Below are 24,439 nucleotides of genomic sequence, written 5' to 3'. Positions count from 1 at the left end.
AATCCGAGACACTTTAGAAAGATGAGGTAAATAGGTTTGGAAACTAAGTGCCGTCAGGAGAACATTAGCAAAGTACTAAACATGATTTTGATTTGTCACGGGCCCAATGCGAAGGCTCTAAGTGTATATATGTAAATATGCAATTGTGTATTTGTGTTGACTATTGATTGGCTATTGTCTCTTGAGTTAGGGTGGGCCATGGCATTGGATTGGGTAGTGATCCTGGTCTACTTAAAAGCAACACCCAGAACAAGACATTATAAAAGACAAAGAAAAAATTAAACTATGTTAGTTCTAATTGGTATGCAAATAGAAAATGGTTGGTTTATAGTATAGACAAAGATTCAGTGTTTTGTTTGTATTGCTACCTATTTAGGCAAGATGTCGGTAAATAAGGAGGAGAAGAGACTTTTATAACAAAGGGATTCAAACTTTGAAAAAAATTCCTGAAGCCGTCCATTGCTATATCATGTTTATAAAATAAAATTTAAAATTATAAATAAATAATAAATAAAACTATATCATGTTAGCCAGGAGATTTAAGACTAGCAAGCAATGGACATCTTCGTTTTTGTGGTGTTGATTTCCAATTTGCTTCTTTTCTTCTTTGCATTCTCGGATGCTGCTGATAGCATTACTAAATCTCAATTCCTCAGTGACATTGATAACACAACCTTGGTCTCTAAAGATGGAGGCTTTGTCCTGGGGTTCTTCAGTCCCGGTAATTCCTCTAAGCGTTACTTGGGAATTTGGTACAACAAAATCCCAGTTAAGACGGTTGTTTGGGTAGCAAACCGGCTCAACCCAATCAATGACTCGTCCGGCATGTTGATATTAAACAGTTCAGGTAGTCTTGTTCTTCTCAGCCAGAATACGTCTATTACTAGGTTGGCGAATTCAACAAAAGAGGCAGGGAGTCCAGTTGTTGAGCTTTTAGATTCTGGAAATCTAGTGTTAAGAGAAGAGAATGAAGGAAACCCAGAACGCTATTTGTGGCAAAGCTTTGACTATCCTTCTGATACGTGGCTACCTGGGATGAAGCTTGGATGGGACTTAAGGATTGGTCTGAATCGGCATCTATCTTCATGGAAGAGTTCAGATGACCCCTCACCTGGAGAACTGAGCTGGGGGATTGAACTTCATAATTACCCTCAATTTGTCATGAAGAACGGCTCCCAGAAGTGCTTCCGGTCCGGCCCATGGAATGGCCTTTTTTTCAGTGGTATGCCAGAGTTACAGACCACCCGGGATTACAGCTTCACTTTTGTCTACAACAAGGACGAGGTACAATTCACATTCGACATGGCTCAAAGTTCTGCAATAATCACAAGAATAGTTATGAACCAATCACAGTATGAGGTCTACACGTGGGTTGAAGAAAAAAAAGAATGGAGCATGTTATTATATTTGCCAAAAGACAAATGTGACAGTTATAATTTATGTGGTGCTTATGGAAATTGTATCATGGGTGAGTCACCTGTCTGTCAATGTGTAGAAGGATTCAAGCCTAAATCACTACAAACATGGAACCCAGAAGAGTGGTATAAGGGATGTGAACGCAGTAAGAAATTGAGCTGCCACGATAAAGATAAAATTGCGTTTGTTAAATTTGTTGGGCTCAAATCGCCAGATACTAAGGATTCTTGGGTGGAAGAAAGCATGGATTTTGAGGAATGCAGAGACAAATGTTTGAACAACTGTAGCTGTACGGCTTATACATACTCAAATATCAGATACGGAATAAGTGGATGCGCCATGTGGTTTGGGGATCTATTTGATATTAGACAGATTGCAGATGATAACAGCATGGATGTTGATAGTCAGAATGTATATATTCGAATGTCCGCTTCAGAGAAAGGTAATGTGCCTATAGTCTTCGTTGCTCTTTAATTCATATTTTGACATGCCATTGAAGCTAAAATCTTTGTTTCCGTCGGTTTTATTGCATTAATAATCTATTTTTGCTTTTCTATCGCAAATTCAATCAAAAAGAGGTGAAAAACAAGCAAAAGATGAAGGTGATAATGATAGTTGTGGTTGCCATTGCCGTAGTTTTTGGGGTACTCTTGATTCCCTACTGCATTTGCAAAAGGTCAAACTTCAGAGGTAATATTACGAAGTCATTTTACAAAGGTTCTTTGATATAACTTCTATAAACGTACAGAGCACCTAATAAGATAGTTGAACAAGAAAAGCTGTGTTGTATAGCATTTTTTTTTTTCTTTTTTTTTGGGAGAGGAAAATTGCGTCATTAAACTAGTTTTTTTTGAAAGAATTACGCAAGCCAAACTATCACTAGACCAGGATTTTGTGCAACCTTGAATCACTTGTAGTACTTGCAGCAAGTGTGTTTATTTGATAGAAAATTTTGCACTTCAAGGCTGCGTCTGATTCTATCCTCGAGGGCTAAGTTACTTTTGATATGATAAGTAGGACTAAGTGAAGAACTTAAAACAAGCATTTTCAAGGCTAAGTCAGTATGCTCTATTCTAATTCGAAGTATTCATAGTTGCAAAAAAAAAAAAAAAAAACTTGAGACTACAATTAACTAATTGCATGAAAAGTAAAACATTGGAAGGGAACTTACTTTCATTAACGTAATGAGGCATATACAATTGAGTCTAATTCTAATCGAAAAGATAAATTTAAAAGATAACAAGCAAATATGAGTGTTGGTAAATCTCTTGATATATTTTATTTGATGTAAAAAGGGGTTAAACTTGTACTTGTGGTTGTTCGAAGTATTGTTGACTGAAGCGGCTCACTCAAGCAAAGACCAAAGTCCACTCAAGCAAGTAAATATATGTGGGCTCAAGCAGCTCATTTACTTCCTGCTGCCGGCATAAGAACTCATCAAGGATTTCAACAAAACAATTAAATGCTTTTGAAATCATATGTATATATATTCCTTTGCAACCATGTGACAGAACTTAGTTATTATTTGAGTCATGACGGCTTTTATGAATCATTTTAGGATTAGATTAGAGGAACCATCTTCACAATTAAGTAGGGGAGGACTTGTTATAATTTGATTTGAGAAACAAAACCACACAACTTAGACTAATCGGAACTATCTTCTTGATCAAGCAGGGGAGGACTTGATATCATTTGATTTCAGCGACAGGGCTATACAACGAGGACTAATCAACAAGAAGTGGGCTGGAAAAGGTAGAAATAAGGAAATGGAGCTTCCACTCTTCAGTTTTTCTAGTGTATCTACCGCTACTAATTACTTCAGTGCCTCAAATAAACTTGGAGAGGGTGGTTTTGGACCTGTTTACAAAGTAAGTTTCAATAACTACCCATATTGATCTTAGAAGAGAAATTCTAAAGTAATATATAACATTCAACAATCTAACCTTTAATACAAATATTGATGTCCTAATACTTGAATGAAACTGGTATTAGGTATATATGGGCGAGGCCTAATTATATTGTAAGCCTAATACCTCTAACACTAGTATCCAACCTATAATAATTGTTTGATGTGGATTCTTCCCAAGGTTTAATCAAATACTAAGTTAAAAGAATTATTTTCAGGGATCCTTGCTGAATGAACAATCAATAGCAGTAAAAAGACTTTCGAGAAAATCTGGACAAGGATGGGAAGAGTTGAAAAATGAGGCAATGCTTATAGCCAAACTCCAACACAAAAATCTTGTGAAACTGCTTGGCTGCTGCATTGAAAGAAATGAAAAGATTTTGATCTATGAATATTTGCCCAATAAAAGCTTAGATTATTTCCTTTTTGGTATGTAGTTTAACACAATCTTAATTACTTTCGAAGTCATCTGCTTACATTATGCCCACCAATTATTTCCTATCTCCATCTTATTATCTTTATGTGGTATCGAGACAGATCCAATTAGATACGGGATAATAGATTGGGCAACCCGAACTCACATCATTGAAGGGATTGTTCAAGGGCTTCTTTACCTCCATCAGTATTCCAGGTTACAAATCATTCATAGAGATTTGAAGGCTAGCAACATCTTGCTGGATAAAGACATGAATCCTAAGATATCAGATTTTGGATTGGCAAAAATTTTTTGTGGGAATGGGTCACAAGCAACCAACCGAATAATGGGGACTTAGTAAGTATAATCCATAAGTATATATGTTCTATAGCAAATATCAGTAATAAATACAAAGTATTCACAATGAAGCTACTAACTAATTTGTTTTGCAATGAAATATAGTGGCTATATGTCCCCAGAATATGCAATGGAAGGCGTCTTTTCAATTAAATCTGACATCTTTAGTTTTGGAGTATTATTGTTAGAGATCTTGAGTGGCAAGAAGAATACTGGATTCTATCAGAGTGGCTCTATCAATCTTATTGGATATGTGAGTAATGGGCCCTCTTACTTTTAAGTTAACAAAAGCTTAGAAAATGTTTTTGACCATTTGAGTCCGTGTGTGCATTATACCATCTCTTGACTTTTCAAAGGATTATCTTCTAATTCTGTAATGTTGATTTAAAAGTTATATATCCAGTGTCAAATTGAGTTTCCTCTAAACTTAAGTAGCTACTTTTCAGTGTTTTACCCAAGATCATTTCTAATGCTCCTTTAATTCAGTTTGCAATTCTTCTTATTTGTAATGTATAATATGATAAGCATCATAAATGGCACTTACTTTTAATTTTGATAATAAATTTTCTTCAGGCATGGGATTTGTGGAAAAGCAATAAGTCGTTGGAGTTGATGGATCCAATCCTTGGAGATACTCCTCCTGCAAATGTCCTTTTGAGATATATAAACATAGCATTCCTTTGCGTCCAAGAAAATGCAGCTGATAGGCCTACCATATCAGATGTGATCTCGATGTTCAATAAGGAACCTACACTTCTACCTTCACCAAAAAAACCAGCATTTTCATTTGCCAGAGATATCGAGGATTTGGGTTCATCTAAGAAAAAGCCAGAAATTTGTTCTGTAAATGATGTGACAGCCTCAATTTTGGAAGCTCGATAACAATTTAGAGTCTTAGACTTTGGTGATCATACCTCAATTGTTCATCGTGTTATCTAAGTATGTTTTAAATAAAAAATAATATTATAATATCATTGGCTCACTGCCATGTTGTTGTCTGTCAAGTCCTACATTAAAAGCTTCTTCTTGTTTCTCCTGCTGTCATTATATACCTCCTCTTCTTCTCCTTCTATTTTTAGCATAACTGCATAAGGATATTCATGGACTGAAATGGAGGGCCTTAGGGCCACTGCTGAAAGTCTACACCCAAAAAAGGCCAAGGCGCAGGCAGATGCCATTTTTTTTTAATAAAAATAATAGTAATAATAATTTAGCCTAAATAACTTGGAAATCATGATTAAGGTTTTCAAATTAAATACAAGCACATAATTATATTGACTAATGCAATATAAACAATGTTATCTTCCTATAAAGAGAATAAATTCAACCAAGTAGTTCATTGGTCAATGCAACTACGTGATTGAATCTGATTAAGAAATTAAGCTATAGTAGCATTTAAGAAATTGTATCTAAGTTTTTCCCCAAAAGAAATATATTTAGGAAGTACAATACTAGGATTTCAAACTATCTACACTCCTTGAAAGAGAAGAACAAACAGAAGCTGTTACGATCCACCTTAAGTGGTTTTGTTACTGAAAAATATATCCAAGTACTTAATTGAAACAGGCTATCATCAAAAATTGGACTTGACATCAAGAAAGAAGACAGAATTAGCTTTAATTAATTTGGCTACAGTCAATTAAAAAAAAAAAAAAAGTTTAGCTACAATCGCTACTGCTTACAACTTTTATCACACGATTAGTATGATTAGAGTGGGACTACAAAAGGCTTTGCTCCAGTAAAGAAATGTCAAGTTCTTTATTGAGCACTAAAAGAAAAAGCTAGAGAAAATAAACAAATATAAATGTTAATTCTTTTATATTTATGAAAAAAAAAAAAAAAAAGTTCTGAATGGATCCTCTCCATTAGAGACAAACAGATTGATGTTAGTTTGTAAGGGCAAACCAACTTTAATATATATATTAAACTGAATCACAAAAAATTTCATGTTACCGTTCAGAATCTGAGTCTGAATGTGCGAATGGGATTGTGAAAGTGGCTGATTCAAGGAAATAAGAGTCACTAAGATCAGCTAACTCTGTGCCTGTGGCCATGTTTGAGGTTTGTCCATTTACTTTTGAAGTGGGTTTCTCGGTTCCACTATTTTGGGCTTGCGGCATTCGTACCAGCACAGTCATTTGGGGCCCATAGGGTTTTGTCCTCTCTGAGATCAAAGATTAGAGATTAATAAGAAAACCCACATTTTATTTTGATGGTCTTTTTCTTTTTTTTTTCTTTTTTTTTTTTTTGGGATAAGATTTGATGGTCTTTTTTTTATATGTGTGGGATTGTAACTCTGTGCCAGCGTCCATATTTGAGGTACCAAATGAAGATGATTAAAATTAGATAATGTGATTTTCGTTTGGTATGCTATCATAGTTTTTTTTTGTTTTTTTTTTTTTTTCAATTGTATTCCTAATGGATTAGGAGTCCACATTAGTGGGATATAAGATGCAATCCTACAAGCTTTTTTCCCCCTCTCTTTTAAGTGAAGAATAACTATCAACACAAGCTTAATTATGAACACCTTCCTATAAAAATAAAAAAATATATGTATATAAAAAAATTAAAAAAAAAAAAGCTTAATTATCAATACAAGCTGACACGATAAAATAATTATTCAATTGGTGATGGGTTTATAGTTAAATTGGAAGGATGGAATACTTATTTGTTTGGTTGATGAGAAAGGTGAGAGAATGAAAAAATGTAATTTGTATCAATTTACTCTTATGCCCCTATTACATAGCATATAAGAAATAATTGGACACATTATGAAAGTAACACAATCTAATTATTAATTTATTTTTAACACACACATATTATGTGTGTGTTTGTTTCTCCAAAAAAAAATTTTATTATTACTTTATTTTAACTTATTTCTCTCTATTTATTTTTATATATAAAAAATTCAATTTATTAAATTAGTTAAAATAAAATATTAAAACATAAAGAAAAAAAAATCCCAAATGAAGTGTGCGTTTGGCTTCAGCTTAAAAAGTCAGCTTATTTTATTATTCAGCTTATTTTTGCTACTATTCACGAACCCTACTACACTTTTTGGTATTATTCATGGATCTCACTGTACTATTTTAACTAACTTTTACCTTTATCTATAATACATTCAGCAAAAAGTTTTCAGTTTTAGCCAAATAAGCAGATCCCAAACAGACTTGAATTGTGAAGAACACTAAAACATTGGTAAATTGCTCATTTAGATTTTGGATAAAGAAAAGAAAAAAAAAAAGTAGTTAAATTTAATTGTAATAGGATAGGAGCAACTGCAGGACCAAAAAAAAAATTTGAAAAAAGAAAGGTTGTGGCTGAAGTCTACTAACAATGCAAAATTGTCCTTGGCAATAAAGCTCTCTTTTCTCTCCAATTTTCTCTTTCAATAGGAGAGGTTTAAATCACAAAAGTAGAAACTGTAGAATTAGAAGAAGCAGAAAACAAAGATAAAAACGAAGAGAGGATTAAGTGAAGAAGAGTGATTCTATTCTCATTGAGTATACAATATGTACACTGTTATGGTATATTTGGTAGACTGTAATAAATACTGTAATATAATAGTTATTCATATGGTTTAGCTATTCAGTAATTTAATTATTTTTTTAATACAGGGAATAGTCATTCCTTATAAATATCTATTCTTTAAAATGAGAAATAACTATTCATCTCTAAAAGGGTTGTAATAGTTATTCTTTATTAGGTATATTAATTTCTAAAATTAATATATTTTCAAATAAACAAATTTTTCATATGCACATAACAATTATAAAAATAAAAATAAAAAATCATAAAAAAACAACTAATCTCTCTTTCAAAATTAAAAAATATTATTTTTTAGGAAATATAATTATATGAATAAGATATTTCCTAAAATATATCTTAAGTTTGATTTAAAATGCTTTCATTTCATTGTCTTTTTTTGTTTTTTTTTTTTTGAATAGTCATTTCGTTGTCTTCAGAGTTCTATTATTGTGTTGTCACCAAACAAATAAATAGTAATAAGTATTACATTATAACATCTTATATTCCTTGTAATATTTATTCCCCTATTCCAATATAATTACTTTTACAGTCTACCAAACATGTTCTTAGTATATAAACACATTTTAAAATAATACATGGGAGAAAAAGCCATAACTAATAGTTAGTTACAAAATTGTTTTCAAATAGTTATATCTTAACTGACCAATTCGAATAGTTATATCTTAACTGACCAATGCTACTAATTGCAGCCCACTGTAACCCTTGATATCTTAAATTCTTAACCCTAAGAAAATTTGTTAAATAGCATAATTTTAGGAATTTACTAAATAGTACCTGACCAAACTTATTTAGTTATGTAGCATTTTTTTGGAACTTAAGTTTATCAAACTGGACTTTCAAACTCAAATTCCAAGCATTATGTTTGATTAGATTGCCATAATGTCAAACTCGAGTTCCCAAAAAAATGCTACATAACTAAATAAGTTTGTCTCAATGCTTTTTTCCAAAATATTTCCTAAAATTATGCTATTTGGCAAAATATGCCTTTAACCCTACAAGTTCTACAATCTTGACTTAGAGCATTAGCATTTGCTTTCTACAAAATATCTCATTTTACTATCTTAAAAGTTACTTTTATCTATTATACTATACCATTTTACAACACACCCAACATTCCAAACTCTTTTACTTTTCTTTTTTTATTGCAACTTTATTTAAATATTCCTTTTTTACTATTTCTCTCTCTCTCTTCCTCTTCCTCTGCCTCTCTTCCTCTTAAGCAACCAACAACCACTACTGATTAGCAACACCAGAAAAAACCCAACCACACCCACACTCATCAAACCCACCACCACTATCAATCATCACCCCTTCATCGCCATCAATCACCACCTCCACCACGGCAACCCCCACCACCACCACCACCACATCAGTCACAAATCCAACCATACCCACACTCATCAAACCCACCATCACCACCTCTACCATGGCAACCCCCACCACCACCACCACATCAATCACGAATCCAACCATACCCACACTCATTAAACCCACCACCACCATGGCAACCGCCCGCCACCACCACCACCACATTAGTCACAAACCCAACCACACCCACACTCATCAAACCACCACCACTAAAAAAAAAAAAAAAAAAAAAAAGGAGCAAACCCAACACCACCCACAGCCAAAACATCACCAAAACCCAAAACCCATTAGCAAGCAAACCCAACACCACCCATACCCACACCCAAAATCCATCACTGAGAGAGCCACAACCCATGAACCATAATTGGACTTGAGAGACCCATGAGCCAAAGGAGAGAGCTAGACTTGAGAGACCAACAACGACCCATGACCCACAAAGAGAAGCCGAAGAAGTGTGGCTTGGTTAGGTGGGTTGCGGTGGCCTATGACGATGGTCCGGCCATGGTGCCTTGGTGATGGTGTTCCACCATGAGTTTTGGGTTTGAAGAGGAGGGAGCAAAACAAAAGAGAGAGAAGAAGAATCAAACAATAAAACCCAATTTTTTATTATACCATTCTGTTACAGTACCATCTTACATATAGGATGGTACTATAGCAATATTGTAAAAAATTTTACGATTGGCACAATTTGGTAGTCCAAATAATGCATTTTTTTAGAGGTTTGTTGCTAAAATTTAGCATATTTGGAGATTTACAACTCCGGATATTGATGCTCTTAGAGGTGAGTATCGACTGGCTGAATGGTGCTAGTTTCATTAATGATGTTGAATCTCCCCTCAAACTAATGCACATATAAGTAAGCATCAATTTGTTCTTTAATTGAATAAAAGGTTGACAAAATAAGCCCTTGGTAAAAGTATCGGACAGTTGATTATTGCTAGAATGAATTTAACTGCCAAATTATTTAGAACAACTTTTTCACCAACAAAATGAAAATCTTGTATATCTTCCCTAGAAACAGTATAAGATGCAAGTTGAGATACAAGGTTTTTGGTATAAAATAAAATTAAAAAAAAAAATGCTAAAATACAAAACTAACTCTCCAGATTTCACTAGAAACCATTTCAGTCCTCTAACTTTACATCTCCCCTCAAACCGTTAGTTTTGGTTATTTTTAGTATTTTTTGAATATTATATTATTATTAAAAAAAAACGACATTTTTTTTCTTTTTTCTTTATAATTTTGGGGTCAATCTACAAACACAAGCTTTGAATCATTACTGGCCTAATGCGTTCAATCTCAGCTCTAATGTGACCCCTAATCCGGTCCTCCTTTATAGTTTCTAAACCAACAATATAGCCGGACCTATAGACAGTTTCTTTTTGTTGTTGTTTTTGGGGTTACTAGAGCGATTTTAGTTCTATGTCAAGCCAATTTTTGATCTCTGTTGTTGGGTGTTTGGGTATTTTGGGTGATTTTTTTAGTTTTGTGAGAAACAAAGCTGGATGTTGAGAATCTAGAGGGATCGCTCTGTTTGGCACCTAGCTTTGGCACCGAAAAAGAGGGAGTTCCACATTCTCCTTCTTCTTCTTTTTATTAATCATCTTCTTTTTTTTTTTTAATTTCAAATAATAATAAAATATTCAGGAAATCACTAAAAAACCAGACTAACAAAGTATACTATCAGAGTTAAACAGAGGACTTGATTGAATAATTTTGAAACTTAAAAGATTGGAATGAACGAAAGTAAGATCAAAGGCCTTAAATAAATTTTAATGAAATTTAAAGGGGTGTTTTATATTTTTGCCTAAAAAAAATGTCATTTTTTAAAATTAAAAAAAAAAATCAAGAAATGTAAGTAATCCTACTGTATAATTCCAAATGCTGGTGCATAAATAGTCGGAGGGGACCACGGTGCACTACAAAAAATGTGCAACATCTACAAAAGGGAACCATAAAGGAAATTCTTGTTCAAAAAAATAAAAAATAAAAATGAAGAATTTTCTAACAAGCCAGTTCTTTTTAAAGTGACTGAGTCAATGCTAGACAGAACCACCATTTGAAGCGTCTAACTTTTATGCTCTGTTTGGATGTTTAAAAAGGAAGGAGAAGTAGAATAAAGTGAGGAAGAGTAATTTAATTACCTTATTTGGAAGTTTTTTAAGGAAAGAAGAGGGATTTGGAGGGGTTTCAACTATCTCTAACTCCTCATTTTTAATTCCCCCAAATTAGAGAGATTTGGAGGGAGAGTAGAGTAGATAAATTATTGGCCAAATGAATTCCCCAAATTACCCTTTCTAAATTAACAAAATTACAAACCAATTATATAAATAATCTTTGTTTGTTTTCTGAGAAAATAAATAATTTAATACTAAACTTTTAGAAATTCATAACCGGAAAAGCCACCAAAAACAAACACTTTTCTCTTTCAAAAAGTGTAACTAAGCCTAGCAAAACTATAAGTTTTATTTTCTAACAAACAAAACAACAAACAAAATACACAATACTCAAATTTCAATTCCTTTTCCTTTTCCTCCATTTTCAGAGCATCCAAACAAAAATTAAAGCCACAAATTTTTTCTCAAAATCTCAAAGCTGTAACCTGAAAAAAGCACAAGATCGAGAACACGACACCACAATTTGAACTCAAAAACCAATGATTTAGTCAACAAAGCGAAGCGAAAACTACAATACGAGTTGCCAAGCTGGTCTCTGGATCTGGAGCAAAGCTAGGGTTTTCAGTGGATGAGGATGAGTGAAAGTTCAATAATTGTATAAAACACTATGAACGTTTAGACCCTCAATTTCCAAATTACCAATTCAAGCTTAATATCAAACAATTAATGTGCAGAATATGAACATAAGTTTAATACATAATTGATAAACAATCTAAACCAAATAAAATCACATACACAGTAGAAATTAAATGGCAAAGATTAAGAGAAGAGAGATGCAAACACAAGGACAACACACAATGTGTTATCGAAGAGGAAACCGAAGCCCTCGACGTAAAACCTCTCCGCCGCCCTCCAAGCGGTAAATAATCCACTAAAGAATGTAGTTGGGATACATGAACAACAAAAGACCCTCCAAGCCTAATCTACCCAGTGTACCTAAGCCTTCCAAACTCATACTCCAACGAGGTTACGCCGAACCTATTTTTTCTTTAGCTTACTGGATTCCGCTACTGACCATAGCATCAACCAATATGAAATTAGTCCCTGCTTAACTGCTTCCTAAAGTACCAAACAGCCTTCTCATAAATATGGGTATGGTGAGAAAAGGTTTTGGTAATGTACCTCTCAAGGATGTAACAATGGAAAGGGTGAGAGTAGACGAATTTGAAGAGTCTCTATGTGAAGATTGGGGATGAGTCAATCTTGTTTTTCTCTAAGGTTTCTTTCTCAAAATTCTCTCTGGAAGCTTTCTACATTTCGTGGGTATAAGGGTCTATATATAATGGGGTGAGAAAGGAATGTGAAGAGTCAGTTTTTCCCAAACAAGGTGGTCTGGCGACTTGGCCTCACGACTAGACTGAGTCGCGAGTTCAAGTCGTGAGCTAACGCCCTGGCCAGCCTGAGACTTTTGTCTTGTAATGCAACAACTAGCATGACGCTTCAACTTTTGGCATGTTTGGCACGTGTGCAACTTCTAGTGACTTGCAAGTTGCGAGCCACCCGCAAGATCCAGTTACGAGTCCCTGTTTCTTTGCATAATCTTGAGCATTTCTTCACACTCTCTCACACACTACCCTTACATGATTCCCACCTAAATACAGGGTTACTAATTGCTAAAATACAAACAAATTTGGCATGGAATAAAGCCAACAAGATGGTTGATAAAATTCAACCTTACAATGAGGACGAGTCGTTCTTAGAGGAGTAGAACCTGAGTTTGAGTCGGGGTCGAGTCAAGGCAGCGAGTGAGGAAGGACTTGGAATTGGGTTGTTTTGAATGGGAGCCTGGGAGGGGAGTGAAGAAGATTGTGAGTGTAGAGAGTGACACTTCGAAGCAGAGTGGCATATTGACCAATTTCAACATTTCCACCAAAACCCCATCACAAGTATATACAATAAAGAAAATTTATTTTTATTTTTATTATAATTTTTTTTGAGGTAATAAAAATTATTTTATAATAGTTAATAGTAGTTTTATACTTTTATTAGTGGCATTTGATGGAATGAGAATGTTGATTAAATAATTATTTAATATAACAAATTAACCATAAACCAATGTTGCAAGTGCATTTTCAAACAGGGTTAAATTTGTCTATTTAAATCATTTCCTCTCATTTCCATCCTAATTTTTAAAATATCCAAATAAGAGAAAGGACTAATTACTCTTTTCCCCCTTACCAATTTTAAAAACATCCAAACAAGGTGGAGGATAACCATTCCCCTCTACTCTCCTTCCTACTACTCTCCTCCCATTTACTCCCCTCTACTCTCCTCCCTCTCTAAACTTCCAAACAAGCCATTACGTTTTGGCTAGAAATCTAAGAATTGTAAGCAGTGGACATCTTTGCTTCTGTGATTTTGAGTTCCAGTTTGCTTCTTTTGTACTTTTTATTGTTCGATGTTGCTAATATCATTACTCAATCTCAATTCATCAGTAATAGTAACGACACAAACTTGGTCTCTAAAGATGGAGGGCTAGTCTTGAAAGGCGCCTACACCCAAAAGAAGACCAAGGCCAAGGCAGATGCCATTTTTTGGAATAAATATAATAATAATAATAATAATTTAGCCTGAAAAACTTGGAAATCATGATTAAGGTTTAAATAGTTATATTGACTTTTGTAACAAATAATGTTATCCTTTAAAAGAATAAATTCAACCAAGTAGCTCATTGGTCAATGCAACTATGCGGTTGAATCTGATTAAGAAACTAAGTTATAATAGCATTTAAGAAGTTGTGTCTAAGTCACTACTTGACTGGAATAAGAAATGGGCCAGGTCCAGCTAAAACAAGTGGGGCCGTGCGCCTATGAAGGACAAACCCAATCGTGCACAGTGAAGAAATCTAAGAAATTTGTCAATGGGCCGAACCTAACTGTATTTCTATTGCCAACATATTTGTCCCCCTAATTCTCATCTTTGTGGCAATGCCATCCCTTTTTTTTTTTTTTTTTTTTTTTGGTTTCTTCAACCAAAAAAAAAAAAAAATCTTTCTACTCAATAACTGAATTAAGATAGTTTTTTTTTTTTTACCTTTATTTGATAACAATGCTGCTTTCACAAATTTTCATCCAAAATGTTTTACAAAATTCGAATTTCACCATTTCTATCACATTTTTAGAATGGAAGGTTGGAAATTACACCTTCTGAGAAAATTTTCAATAAAAGTTTCTCAAAATAGTATTATTTTTACTTTAAAATAAGTAATTAACTAATTTACAACCAGTGTTATGCACCGTTATCTTCTTTTTTTTCTCTGTTTTTTCTTCTATTGGCAAAACTTTTATTAAATTCAGTTGATTTTTATTATACGTAATATTTATAGACAATTTAAATGGGAATACGAATTTCAAATGATAAGTATGATTTTTTTTTTTTTAAAGGACTTATATATTATGATTTGCAAATAAAATCGGTACATAGAGATTGATGGTAATTTTTATGTACTTTATTAATGACTAATAAGGAAAAAAAGATAATTAGTTCATTGAAGGAACAAATCAGAATGATTGATAATGAGAGAATATCTAATAGAAGTTTAATGAAATTAATAATGAGAAATTAATCTCTACATATAAAATTAAATCATTTTACTTTTTGTTTACATTTTTGAATGTTGCTACATAAACTTTGAAATTTAATATTTTTGTCATGTCATTATTTTAATATAAATTTTTTAATCAAGTTTTAATTTTATAATCTCAATCTCATATCTACATCCTTCATTTGAATCTTGATATAAAATATATATATATATATATATATATATATATATATATATATATATATTGTGGGGGCCAATTGTCTAGAAGGTATTATTAAAACTGTATGAATTGGGCCTATGGCCCAAACTGAGGACATCAACCAATCCGAGGATGGTCAAATATGGCTATAATGGGAATGGTATAAGAAGAAGAAATAAAGATTGTATGTGATAGTCCAAAATACGTCCAAGGAGAAAAGTCATCTCCGAAACGGAGATCTGAGATCAATTAGAATGTCTTATCATCCCGGTCATCCTTTAAGTTTGCATCACAACTAAGAGTCGGACATTGGATAAGGGATGAGCAAAGGGAGGCAACAAATATCTTCAAAAGTTACTACATCTACATTAAATGCCTCCTAACTAACTCTCTGGCCGCATTAATGTAGAGGTGATGCCTGAACAGTGGTCAAGCAGCCTTACAGCTACTAGTTGATGGTTCTGGGAGGTGTTGAATGGGACAAAAAGGAGTTCCTGGAATCTAACCTACACGTGTATGGTAGGAATGATACCAAGATTGTAGTATATAGCATGGGAAGGTGGCCTAAAAAAGCAGGATAGGAAAAAATCAAGAAATCTTTATAATAATACTATGAACTCTTGTAACTTTGTTCATCAATGAAACATTATAATATAAGCTCCTCAGGCCATGCTGAGGACATATTTTCTTATCTTATTTGTGTTTAATGCTCTTAAATCAGCAAATTTCATTGTCTTTCTTTTGAAGTAGATCTAGTTCTTTCGTTCACGCTCTACAAATTCATTGTTTAGGCTGATTGGGCTAAAACTCAATCCTATATTGGGTCCAATCCAAATTCAGTCCTTATATATATATATGTGTGTGTGTGTGTGGGGGGGTAAAAAAATAAATAGTTTCATATACAAATACAATTGTAATAAATATTTATTATAATAAATGTCTATTACCATAGTTATCAAATTTTATATTTAGAAAAAAAAAATTAAAGAGATAATATCAATTGTTTTTGAACTTTTTGGTGTTGTGAGAAGAACGAACTGGAAATCCTATTTTGTGTGGTTTGAGGATGATGCCCCGCACCGTTGCTTTAAAGTAGCGACTTTTAAGGTGGAGATTCATAAGTTGATATAATTCCCCCTAGGTTAAGAAATTTGTTTGTTTTTCCTATCTATTCCTTCGTCACCTCATCATCTTCTTATGGTTGTGTGAGTTGTATCAAGTTTTGTAGCAGGGGTGGTCACATCAATTCATGCAATCTCTTGGCATCTTTTTAACTTTGTCGCTATATATGTGCACTATTCACTCTTGTGTTTTTAGATTATCCTAAAACAAAAGGTCGAAATTTCATTTTTGATGCTTTCATTTTCTTAAATTAATATTCCACCTATGAATTGATGGTTTGTTTCATGATACAATTTATAGTTTGGAGAAGGATTGTAGTTCTTTAACAGAACTCTTCCTAAGGTTGTGACTCTCCATGACAGCGGGTATACTTATCTATGAATAGGAGTGATCTTAGAACACACGTCATTCTAATCTCCCTCAAATTTTCCTTCATAGTGATGTTTATCTTCCAACTAAATTAGATTGGATATATGATGCATGTTTATACGTAATTTTTTTTTTTTAGATTCATTAAGAAGTAAAGAGTTTTTTCTCTTTCTGAAGAATATTTTTGAACTTGGTGAAAGGGTATAATAAAAGTGTGTATTTAAAAATTAGTTTGTTTTTCAAAAAAAAAAAAAAAAATATATATATATATATTTATATATATTTGACCTTTAAAGTTTGGAATTGTTTTTATCTTTTCCCTTCATGTTTGATTTCGTTTTCATATTAACCATGGCATCCATTTTTACTGGCAATCTAATAGTTAAGTGACAAATAAGTGTCATCCATTAAGACTTGTAACCCATATAAGTTCATTATGCTAAGTAATTGGAAAGTTTTTTTTTTTTTTTTTTTTTTTTTTGAGAAACAAGTAATTGGAAAGTTAAATAATAAATAAGTGTCATCTATTAAGACACATCACTAGAATAATAACATAAATGGTTGACAATATAAAAAGCATGTAATTAAACTTAAATTATTAAAATTGAAAATTTTGAAACTCATGTGACTTTGCAAATTAAAAATAACCCCAAATTTTAAGGGAAATAAAGTCACCTAAGTATATTTTTTGGGAACGCCAAACAAAATAGAATTTTTTGGGTACCCAAGTCTTCCTCAATGCAGAATATCATTTTCCTTATATTGAAAGAATGGACGTTACACTTTCAAATATCGTTGTCTTTGGATGTCTTTCTACGGAGAAAATTCTTATGAATGAGGCTCATCGCATCATTTTGATAAAATGTCGATATTCATTAGTCTAAATTACATAGTTTGATCATGATTCTTAGAATTTAAGGTAAAGGCGAAAAACCCATTTTCGTCCTTACATTTTCACGCAATTCCCACTTCGGTCTCTATTTTTTTTTTTCACCGCTTTTAATTCCTATTTAGAAAAACACCTTTCATTTTAGTTCTTTCCGTCAGTGTCCTAACGGCAAAGTCCTACGTGGCAGACGGAACTATTAAAAAAAAAAAATTATTTTGACATTAAAAAATGACACATCAGGATCTAAATTTTTTTAAAAAAATTAATTTATTAATTTTAACCAAATAAAAAAATTAAAAATAGAAATTGTAGGGGTAAAATTCTCAAAGTCAACAATGGGCCTTGGGCCGCGCACGGAGCCCAACCACGACCCAAAGGGAAAGCTCATGGCCCAATCCTATTGAGCCTAGCTTGTTTTAAAAGACGTCCGAGGAGGAATGTCTCCTCGGACACACAAATATGGGCCCAATGTGCGCCCCCTCCACAGTGAAAACCATCCCAGACAGCAGGAAAGAGGAAAATGTAAGACATCCAAGGAGAAGCCACAACTGCCGCATTAAATGCAAGGAAACTACTTTTTCAACCGCATTAATGTGGAGAAGACAGGTGAACAGTGTTACATTGGCCAATGCAACTCACAGAAAGATAAGGTGGATATCCGATGGGACAGGCACTCAAGTGAAGGTTCAGATGGTTAACAAGCGTAAGGTCCTTATCAATTTAAGGAGGCTATATAAGAGAAGGAGATCCCCATGCAGAAGGGATCGGAGAATTTAGAGAAAAGAGAGAGAGAGAGAGAGAGGTTAAAGAATTCTGTAGTCTGTAACCAAAGCAAGAGGTGCCCTTATACGTCTCCTCGGACCAGTATCCTGTAAACTTAAATGGAGTATTCTCACATTCAGACGATTGCATGGCATTCAACTAACTAACATTCACTTCGTCCAGCCCTAGTTCTGTAACCCGCTCTCTACAAATTCATTGTCTAGGGACTTTTGGGCCAGAACCACTTACTTGTTGGGCCTGGGCCGCAAAAACTGCCCCTACAATTGGCGCCGTCTGTGGGGAGAACTTGTGTCTCGACAAGTGAAACAGTAAGAAATGGAAGGATCAGGTCCACGCCAAACCGGACATGCAGATTCCCAACGGCAGGACAATTTTTCGAATCTCGAACGAGAGAAGGACCAAGATGATCAACGAGAGGGCAGTGTGAACACCTCTCACAAGAGTAGAAGCCGCTCAAAAGGGAAAGATCATGCATCCCATAAGCAAAACGATCGAAAGGCTCTACAGCAAGAGATTGATGATTTGAAGAAGAAGCTGCGCCGAGCGTAGCGAAAACGTCCTTCACCTGGCTCGGACACTAGCAGTGATGAGGGTAACGAATACAGGCGAAGATCAAGAACCCCTCCGAGCGAGACTTTTTCCTACGAGGAAGAGCGGCCTCGCAAACGCGGCCACAAAAGCCCATCTTACCAAGGCCTGGCCAACGATGCCATGAGCAAGGCCCTAGATCGCATCTCCCAGTCGCCGTTCTCGCGTAGAATAGAGAGGGCAGTGCTTCCTCGGTGGTTCCATCAACCAACATTTGCCATATACAATGGTCGGACTGACCTAGTAGAGCATGTAAGCCAATTTAATCAGTGGATGGCCGTCCACTCCAAGGATGAGGCGTTAATGTGTAAGGTGTTTCCGTCCAGCTTGGGACCTATGGCGATGAGATGGTTTGATGCCCTCCAGCCGAATTCCATAGATTCCTTTAAACAACTGACACAGGCTTTTGGTTCCCGCTTCATCACCAACAGTAAAGCCCCTCGGCCCCTCGATTCCCTCCTATCCTTGTCCATGCGGGAAGGAGAGACGTTGAAGGCCTACTCAGACAGGTACTGGGAAATGTATAATGAGATAGAAGGAAATTACGATGACGTCGCCATTAGTACGTTCAAAAGGGGCCTGCCGACAGAGCATGGCTTAAGAAAGTCCCTCACTAGGAAGCCAGTCACCAGCGTGCGCCAACTCATGGACAAAATTGACAAGTACAAAAGGGTCGAGGAGGACCAGAAGATGGGGAAGGGTAAAGCGAAGGTTGTCCCTCAAGAGAGGAGGGACTTCAGGTCGGACCGCTTTAACAGCAGTAACAGGCCGAGAAGAGACTACGCGAAACAGTCCGGACCTACTGGGGCTCAAGCAGTCCATGCTGTGTTCCGAGAACCATTGCACAAGATCCTAGAGAAGGTGAAGTGCGAACCTTTCTTTCAGTGGCCGAACAGGATGGCAGGTGACCCCTCAAAACGTAATCAGAATCTGTACTGCGCGTACCACCAGGAGCCAGGTCACACCACCGATGATTGCAGGAATCTGAAAAACCATTTGGATCGGCTTGTCCGAGAAGGGAAGTTGAGGCATCTGTTGCATCGCCCTGAAGGATGGCAGGAACAGTCAAATATCGAAACTAGACAAGGCACATTGAGGCCACCCATTGGCACAATAAATGTCATTCTTGCCACACCTGGAATGACCGATTCCAGCCCTTTTAAAGTAATGTCAATGGGCAGGTTCCCGACTGAGCCGAACGAAAGGGAATCCAAGAGAGCCAGAGTGAGTGCCACGCCCTTAATCGGGTTCTCGGAGGAGGACAAGCAAGGAACCCTTCAACCCCACGACAATGCCCTAGTCGTCACGCTCAGAATTGGAGGTTATGACGTGAAAAAGGTGTTAGTTGATCAAGGCAGCGCCGTGGAGGTAATGTACCCTGATTTGTATAAGGGGTTGAACTTGAAGCCAGAAGACCTGTCACCATACGATTCCCCTCTGGTCAGCTTTGAAGGAAAAATTGTCACCCCGAAAGGCATGATTAGGCTGCCTGTGCAAACAGACTCAGACGTGGTAGAGGTGAACTTCATTGTCGTAGATGCATACTCCCCCTACACAGCTATCGTGGCCTGGCCGTGGCTTCATGCACGAGGGGCTGTGCCATCAACCTTGCACCAAAAAGTGAAGTATCCGTCAGGAGGTCAAGTCAAAGAAATAATAGGGAATCTAGAAATGGCTAGGCAATGCATGGTGTCGGCAATCTCACGATGACCAAATAGTGAACCTTCCACTTCAGCCGAGAATGGCTTATAGCAATCAATGACCCCGGTCCCAACTGCGGGTGGTGGAGGACCAGCCACGGAGGTGAGCTGTAAGGAGCTGGAGAAAGTACTCGTCGGATCAGACCCTGAGAAGTTTTTCAAATCGGCTCAGAATTACCACCACAAGAGAAGTCAACACTAATTGATTTTCTTCGACGGAATGCGGACGTATTCGCCTGGGATTCCTATGAGGCCCCCGGGGTTGACTCAGATCTCATATGCCATCACCTTAATGTTAACCCGCCTATAACGCCTAAGAAGCAACCTCCTCGGCGGCCGTCAAAAGAACATGCAGACGCTGTGAGAGAAGAGGTCGCAAAATTGAAGAAAGCTGGGGCTATCAAGGAAGTATTCTACCTCGAATGGTTAGCCAACACAGTCGTGGTAAAAAAGAAGAGCGGGAAATGGCAGGTCTGCGTAGACTTCACGGACTTAAACAAGGCCTGCCCGAAGGATCCTTTCCCAATGCCACAGATAGACCGATTGGTAGATGCGACTGTCGGACACCCCCGAATGAGTTTTTTGGACGCCTTCCAGGGCTACCATCAGATATCCCTGGCTGCCGAAGACCAAGAAAAAACTGCTTTTGTCACCCCAGTTGGAAACTATCATTATAAGGTGATGCCCTTCGGCTTGAAGAATGCCGGGTCGACTTATCAAAGGATGATGACTAGGATGTTTGAACAGCAGATGGGTAAGAGCTTTGAAGTGTATATAGATGACATGGTGGTAAAGAGCAAATTGGTGGCCGCCCACATCAGAGACCTCGGCGAAGTCTTTCAAATTCTGAGAAAGTACAAGCTACGACTGAATGCATCCAAATGTTCATTTGGGGTGGGATCAGGAAAATTCTTAGGCTATATGGTGACCCACAGAGGAATAGAAGTTAACCCTGACCAAATAAGAGCCATTCATAGCCTGCAGCCTCCGCGAAATCCCAAAGAGGTCCAAAAGCTTACCGGCATGATAGCTGCTTTAAACCGTTTCATCTCCCGCTCAGCGGACAGATGCAGGCCTTTCTTCCTCCTATTACACAAGTGGAAGGGTTTCGAGTGGACTGTGGAGTGTGCTTTAGCTTTCCAACAGCTCAAGGAATACCTCGCCCGACCACCGATTATGTCCAGTCCCGATGCCGACGAGGTGTTGTTCGCCTACATCACAGTAGCCTCTCATGTGGTGAGCTTGGTGCTAATCTGAGAAGACAACGGCACGCAGCGACCCGTGTATTACGTGAGCAAATCGCTGCAGGAGGCAGAGACCTGGTATCTCCCCCTCGAAAAAGCTATCTTGGCCGTCGTACAAGCCACACGGAAGCTCCCCCACTATTTCCAGGCACATACAGTAGTTGTGCTAACTCAACTTCCGTTGAAATCCGTCCTCCGTAGTGCCGACTACACAGGTAGAATTGCAAAGTGGGGAACGATCCTGGGTGCCTTCGACATCAGATACATGCTTCGCACCGCCATAAAAGGTCAGGTCCTCGCCGATCTAGTAGCTGAATTTGCAGAGCCCACCCTAGAAGGAATGGAAGTGTCGGGATCACCAAGTTCTGGTGAGAAACTGATCAGCACAGTCTCTCAGCATGAACACAATTGGTGGAAAGCACACATCGACGGTGCAGCGAACCAAAGGGGCTCAGGGGTGGGGCTCGTTCTAGTCTCTCCCGAAGGGATAACCATAGAAAAGTCGTTGAAGCTCGGATTCTCAGCCACAAATAACGAAACCGAGTATGAGGCGTTATTGGAGGGGATGTCAATGATCCGGAAATTGGGTGGAAAATTCGTAAATATGTTCTCGAATTCGAGACTCATCGTGGGACAAGTAAACGGGGAGTTGGAGGCGAAGGATGAAAGAATGCAAGAGTACCTGGCCCGGGCTAAGCACCTGTAGACCCATTTCTATCACTTCCGTTTAACGCATGTACCCAGGAGTGGAAACACCCATGCTGATTCTCTCGCAACGCTGGCCATCTCCTCGGCTCAGCCCCTTCCGCGGGTTATTTTAGTTGAAGATCTTTGCCGCCCAACAACAGAGAAGGCCAACGGAATTCGGGTACACAACGTCGGGGCAGGACCTAGCTGGATGGACCCTCTGGTGTTGCTCTTAAAGCACGACACCTTGCCAGACGATAAGGTTGAAGCCGACAAAATCAGGAGGAAAGCTTCTCGATTCTAGCTGTCCGAGGACTCCAAACTTTACCGACGCTCGTTCTCGGGGCCATACCTGCTGTGTGTGCACCCAGAGGCTACTGAACTCATCCTGGAGGAGTTACATGAAGGGATTTATGGAAGCCATACGGGGGGTAGGTCCCTGTCCCATAGGGCCATGACGCTGGGTTACTGGTGGCCGAGCATGCATAAAGAGGCTCTGGAATATGTGAAGAAGTGCGACCAGCGCCAAAGGTTCGCCCCAAACATACACCAGCCAGACGGAGAACTTAACCCACTGTACAGCCCTTGGCCATTCGCATAATGGGGCCTAGACATACTAGGACCATTCCCCAAAGCGGCAGGGAACAAGAAATTTCTTCTCGTCGGCACTGATTACTTCACAAAGTGGGTCAAAGCTGAGGCGCTGGCAAACATTAGGGACGTCGATGTCAAGAAGCTTGTTTGGAAAAATATTATCACTAGATTCGGGGCCCCGCACACCCTGATCTCGAACAACGGCCTCCAGTTTGACAGTAAAGCCTTCAGAAAATACTGTAATGAGCTGAGAATTATCAATCGATACTCCACACCGGCCTACCCACAGGGCAATGGACAGGCGGAAGCCATCAATAAAACCATAGTGAATGGGCTGAAAAAGAGGTTGGATGATGCGAAAGGGAGGTGGGTTGAAGAGTTAGCCCATGTCTTGTGGACATACCGCACCACGCCTCACAGGTCCACGAGAGAAACCCCCTTTTCAATGACCTACGGAGCCGAGGCTATCATCCCACTGGAGATAAACTTCCCAACACAGAGGACTACTACCTTCAGCCCCATTGCTAATAACAAACTTCTGGAAAAAAGCTTAGACCTCCTCGAAGAAAAAAGGGAAAGTGCAATGGTCCATCTAGCATACTATCAACAAAAGCTCAAACAGGGTTACGACGCCAAGGTGAAGTCAAGGCCATTGGCGCCCGGGGATCTAGTACTGAGAAAGGTCTTGGGCACCGCGAGGAACCCTGTATAGGGAAAGTTTAGACCAAACTGGGAAGGCCTATACCGTATCACTTCCGTAGCCGGCATAGGAGCCTACTTTTTGGAAGATTTGGATGAAAATGTAGTGCCACGCCCTTGGAATATAAATAACCTGAAAAGGTACTGTTATTAATGAAAGACATCATTCTTGACGCCGTATTACTGAACAGCTACTTGGGCTAAATGTTAAACAGAACCCAAGTCCTGCCTAGCTCCTCGGACCACAGACTTGGGGGAAATTAACCTCGCAACCATTTTTACTAAGTGTTAAACAGAACCTAAGTCCTGCCTGACTCCTCGGACCACAAACTTGGGGAAAATTAACATTGCAGCGATTTTCACTAAGTGTTAAACAGAACCCAAGTCCTGCCTGGCTCCTCGGACCACAAACTTGGGGGAAATTAACCTCGCAGCGATTCTCACTAAGTGTTAAACAGAACCCAAGTCCTGCCTGGCTCCTTGGACCACAGACTTGGGGGAAATTAACATCGCAGCGATTTTCACTAAGTGTTAAACAGAACCCAAGTCCTGCCTGGCTCCTCGGACCATAGACTTGGGGGAAATTAACCTCGCAGTGATTTTCACTAAGTGTTAAACAGAACCTAAGTCCTGCCTGGCTCCTCGGACCACAGACTTGAGGGAAATTAACCTCGCAGCCATTTTTACTAAGTGTTAAACAGAACCCAAGTCCTGCCTGGCTCCTCGGACCACAGATTTGGGGGAAATTAGCATCGCAGCGATTTTCACTAAGTGTTAAACAGAACCCAAGTCCTGCCTGGCTCCTCAGACCACAGATTTGGGGGAAATTAAC

At 37.5% G+C, this 24,439-nt stretch overlaps 1 protein-coding gene across 1 annotated transcript; it reads left to right on the top strand.

Annotated features, from left to right (window-relative positions):
- The first annotated feature begins 531 nt into the window (after positions 1 to 531).
- LOC126694839 (G-type lectin S-receptor-like serine/threonine-protein kinase At4g27290) lies at positions 532 to 5,125 on the top strand. Its single transcript, XM_050391350.1, has 7 exons — positions 532 to 1,858; positions 1,993 to 2,106; positions 3,091 to 3,284; positions 3,541 to 3,751; positions 3,860 to 4,094; positions 4,200 to 4,347; positions 4,668 to 5,125. Exons 1-7 carry the CDS (start codon positions 556 to 558, stop codon positions 4,974 to 4,976), a joined length of 2,514 nt encoding a protein of 837 aa, XP_050247307.1. The 5' UTR covers positions 532 to 555; the 3' UTR covers positions 4,977 to 5,125.
- Positions 5,126 to 24,439: the final 19,314 nt, after the last annotated feature.

This window comes from Quercus robur, chromosome 8 (genome assembly GCF_932294415.1).
Source record: "Quercus robur chromosome 8, dhQueRobu3.1, whole genome shotgun sequence".
Taxonomy (NCBI): domain Eukaryota; kingdom Viridiplantae; phylum Streptophyta; class Magnoliopsida; order Fagales; family Fagaceae; genus Quercus; species Quercus robur.
The sequence above is the reverse complement of the archived record's forward strand: the minus strand, read 5'-3'. Positions and strand labels throughout refer to the sequence as shown.

Bases quoted from the DNA above. Each gene is read 5' to 3' on its own strand.
- LOC126694839 (XM_050391350.1), top strand. From the start codon at position 556: ATGGACATCTTCGTTTTTGTGGTGTTGATTTCCAATTTGCTTCTTTTC. The intron at 1,859-1,992 runs GTAATGTGCCTA...TCAATCAAAAAG, and splicing joins AATGTCCGCTTCAGAGAAAG to AGGTGAAAAACAAGCAAAAG. The intron at 3,752-3,859 runs GTATGTAGTTTA...GTATCGAGACAG, and splicing joins CTTAGATTATTTCCTTTTTG to ATCCAATTAGATACGGGATA.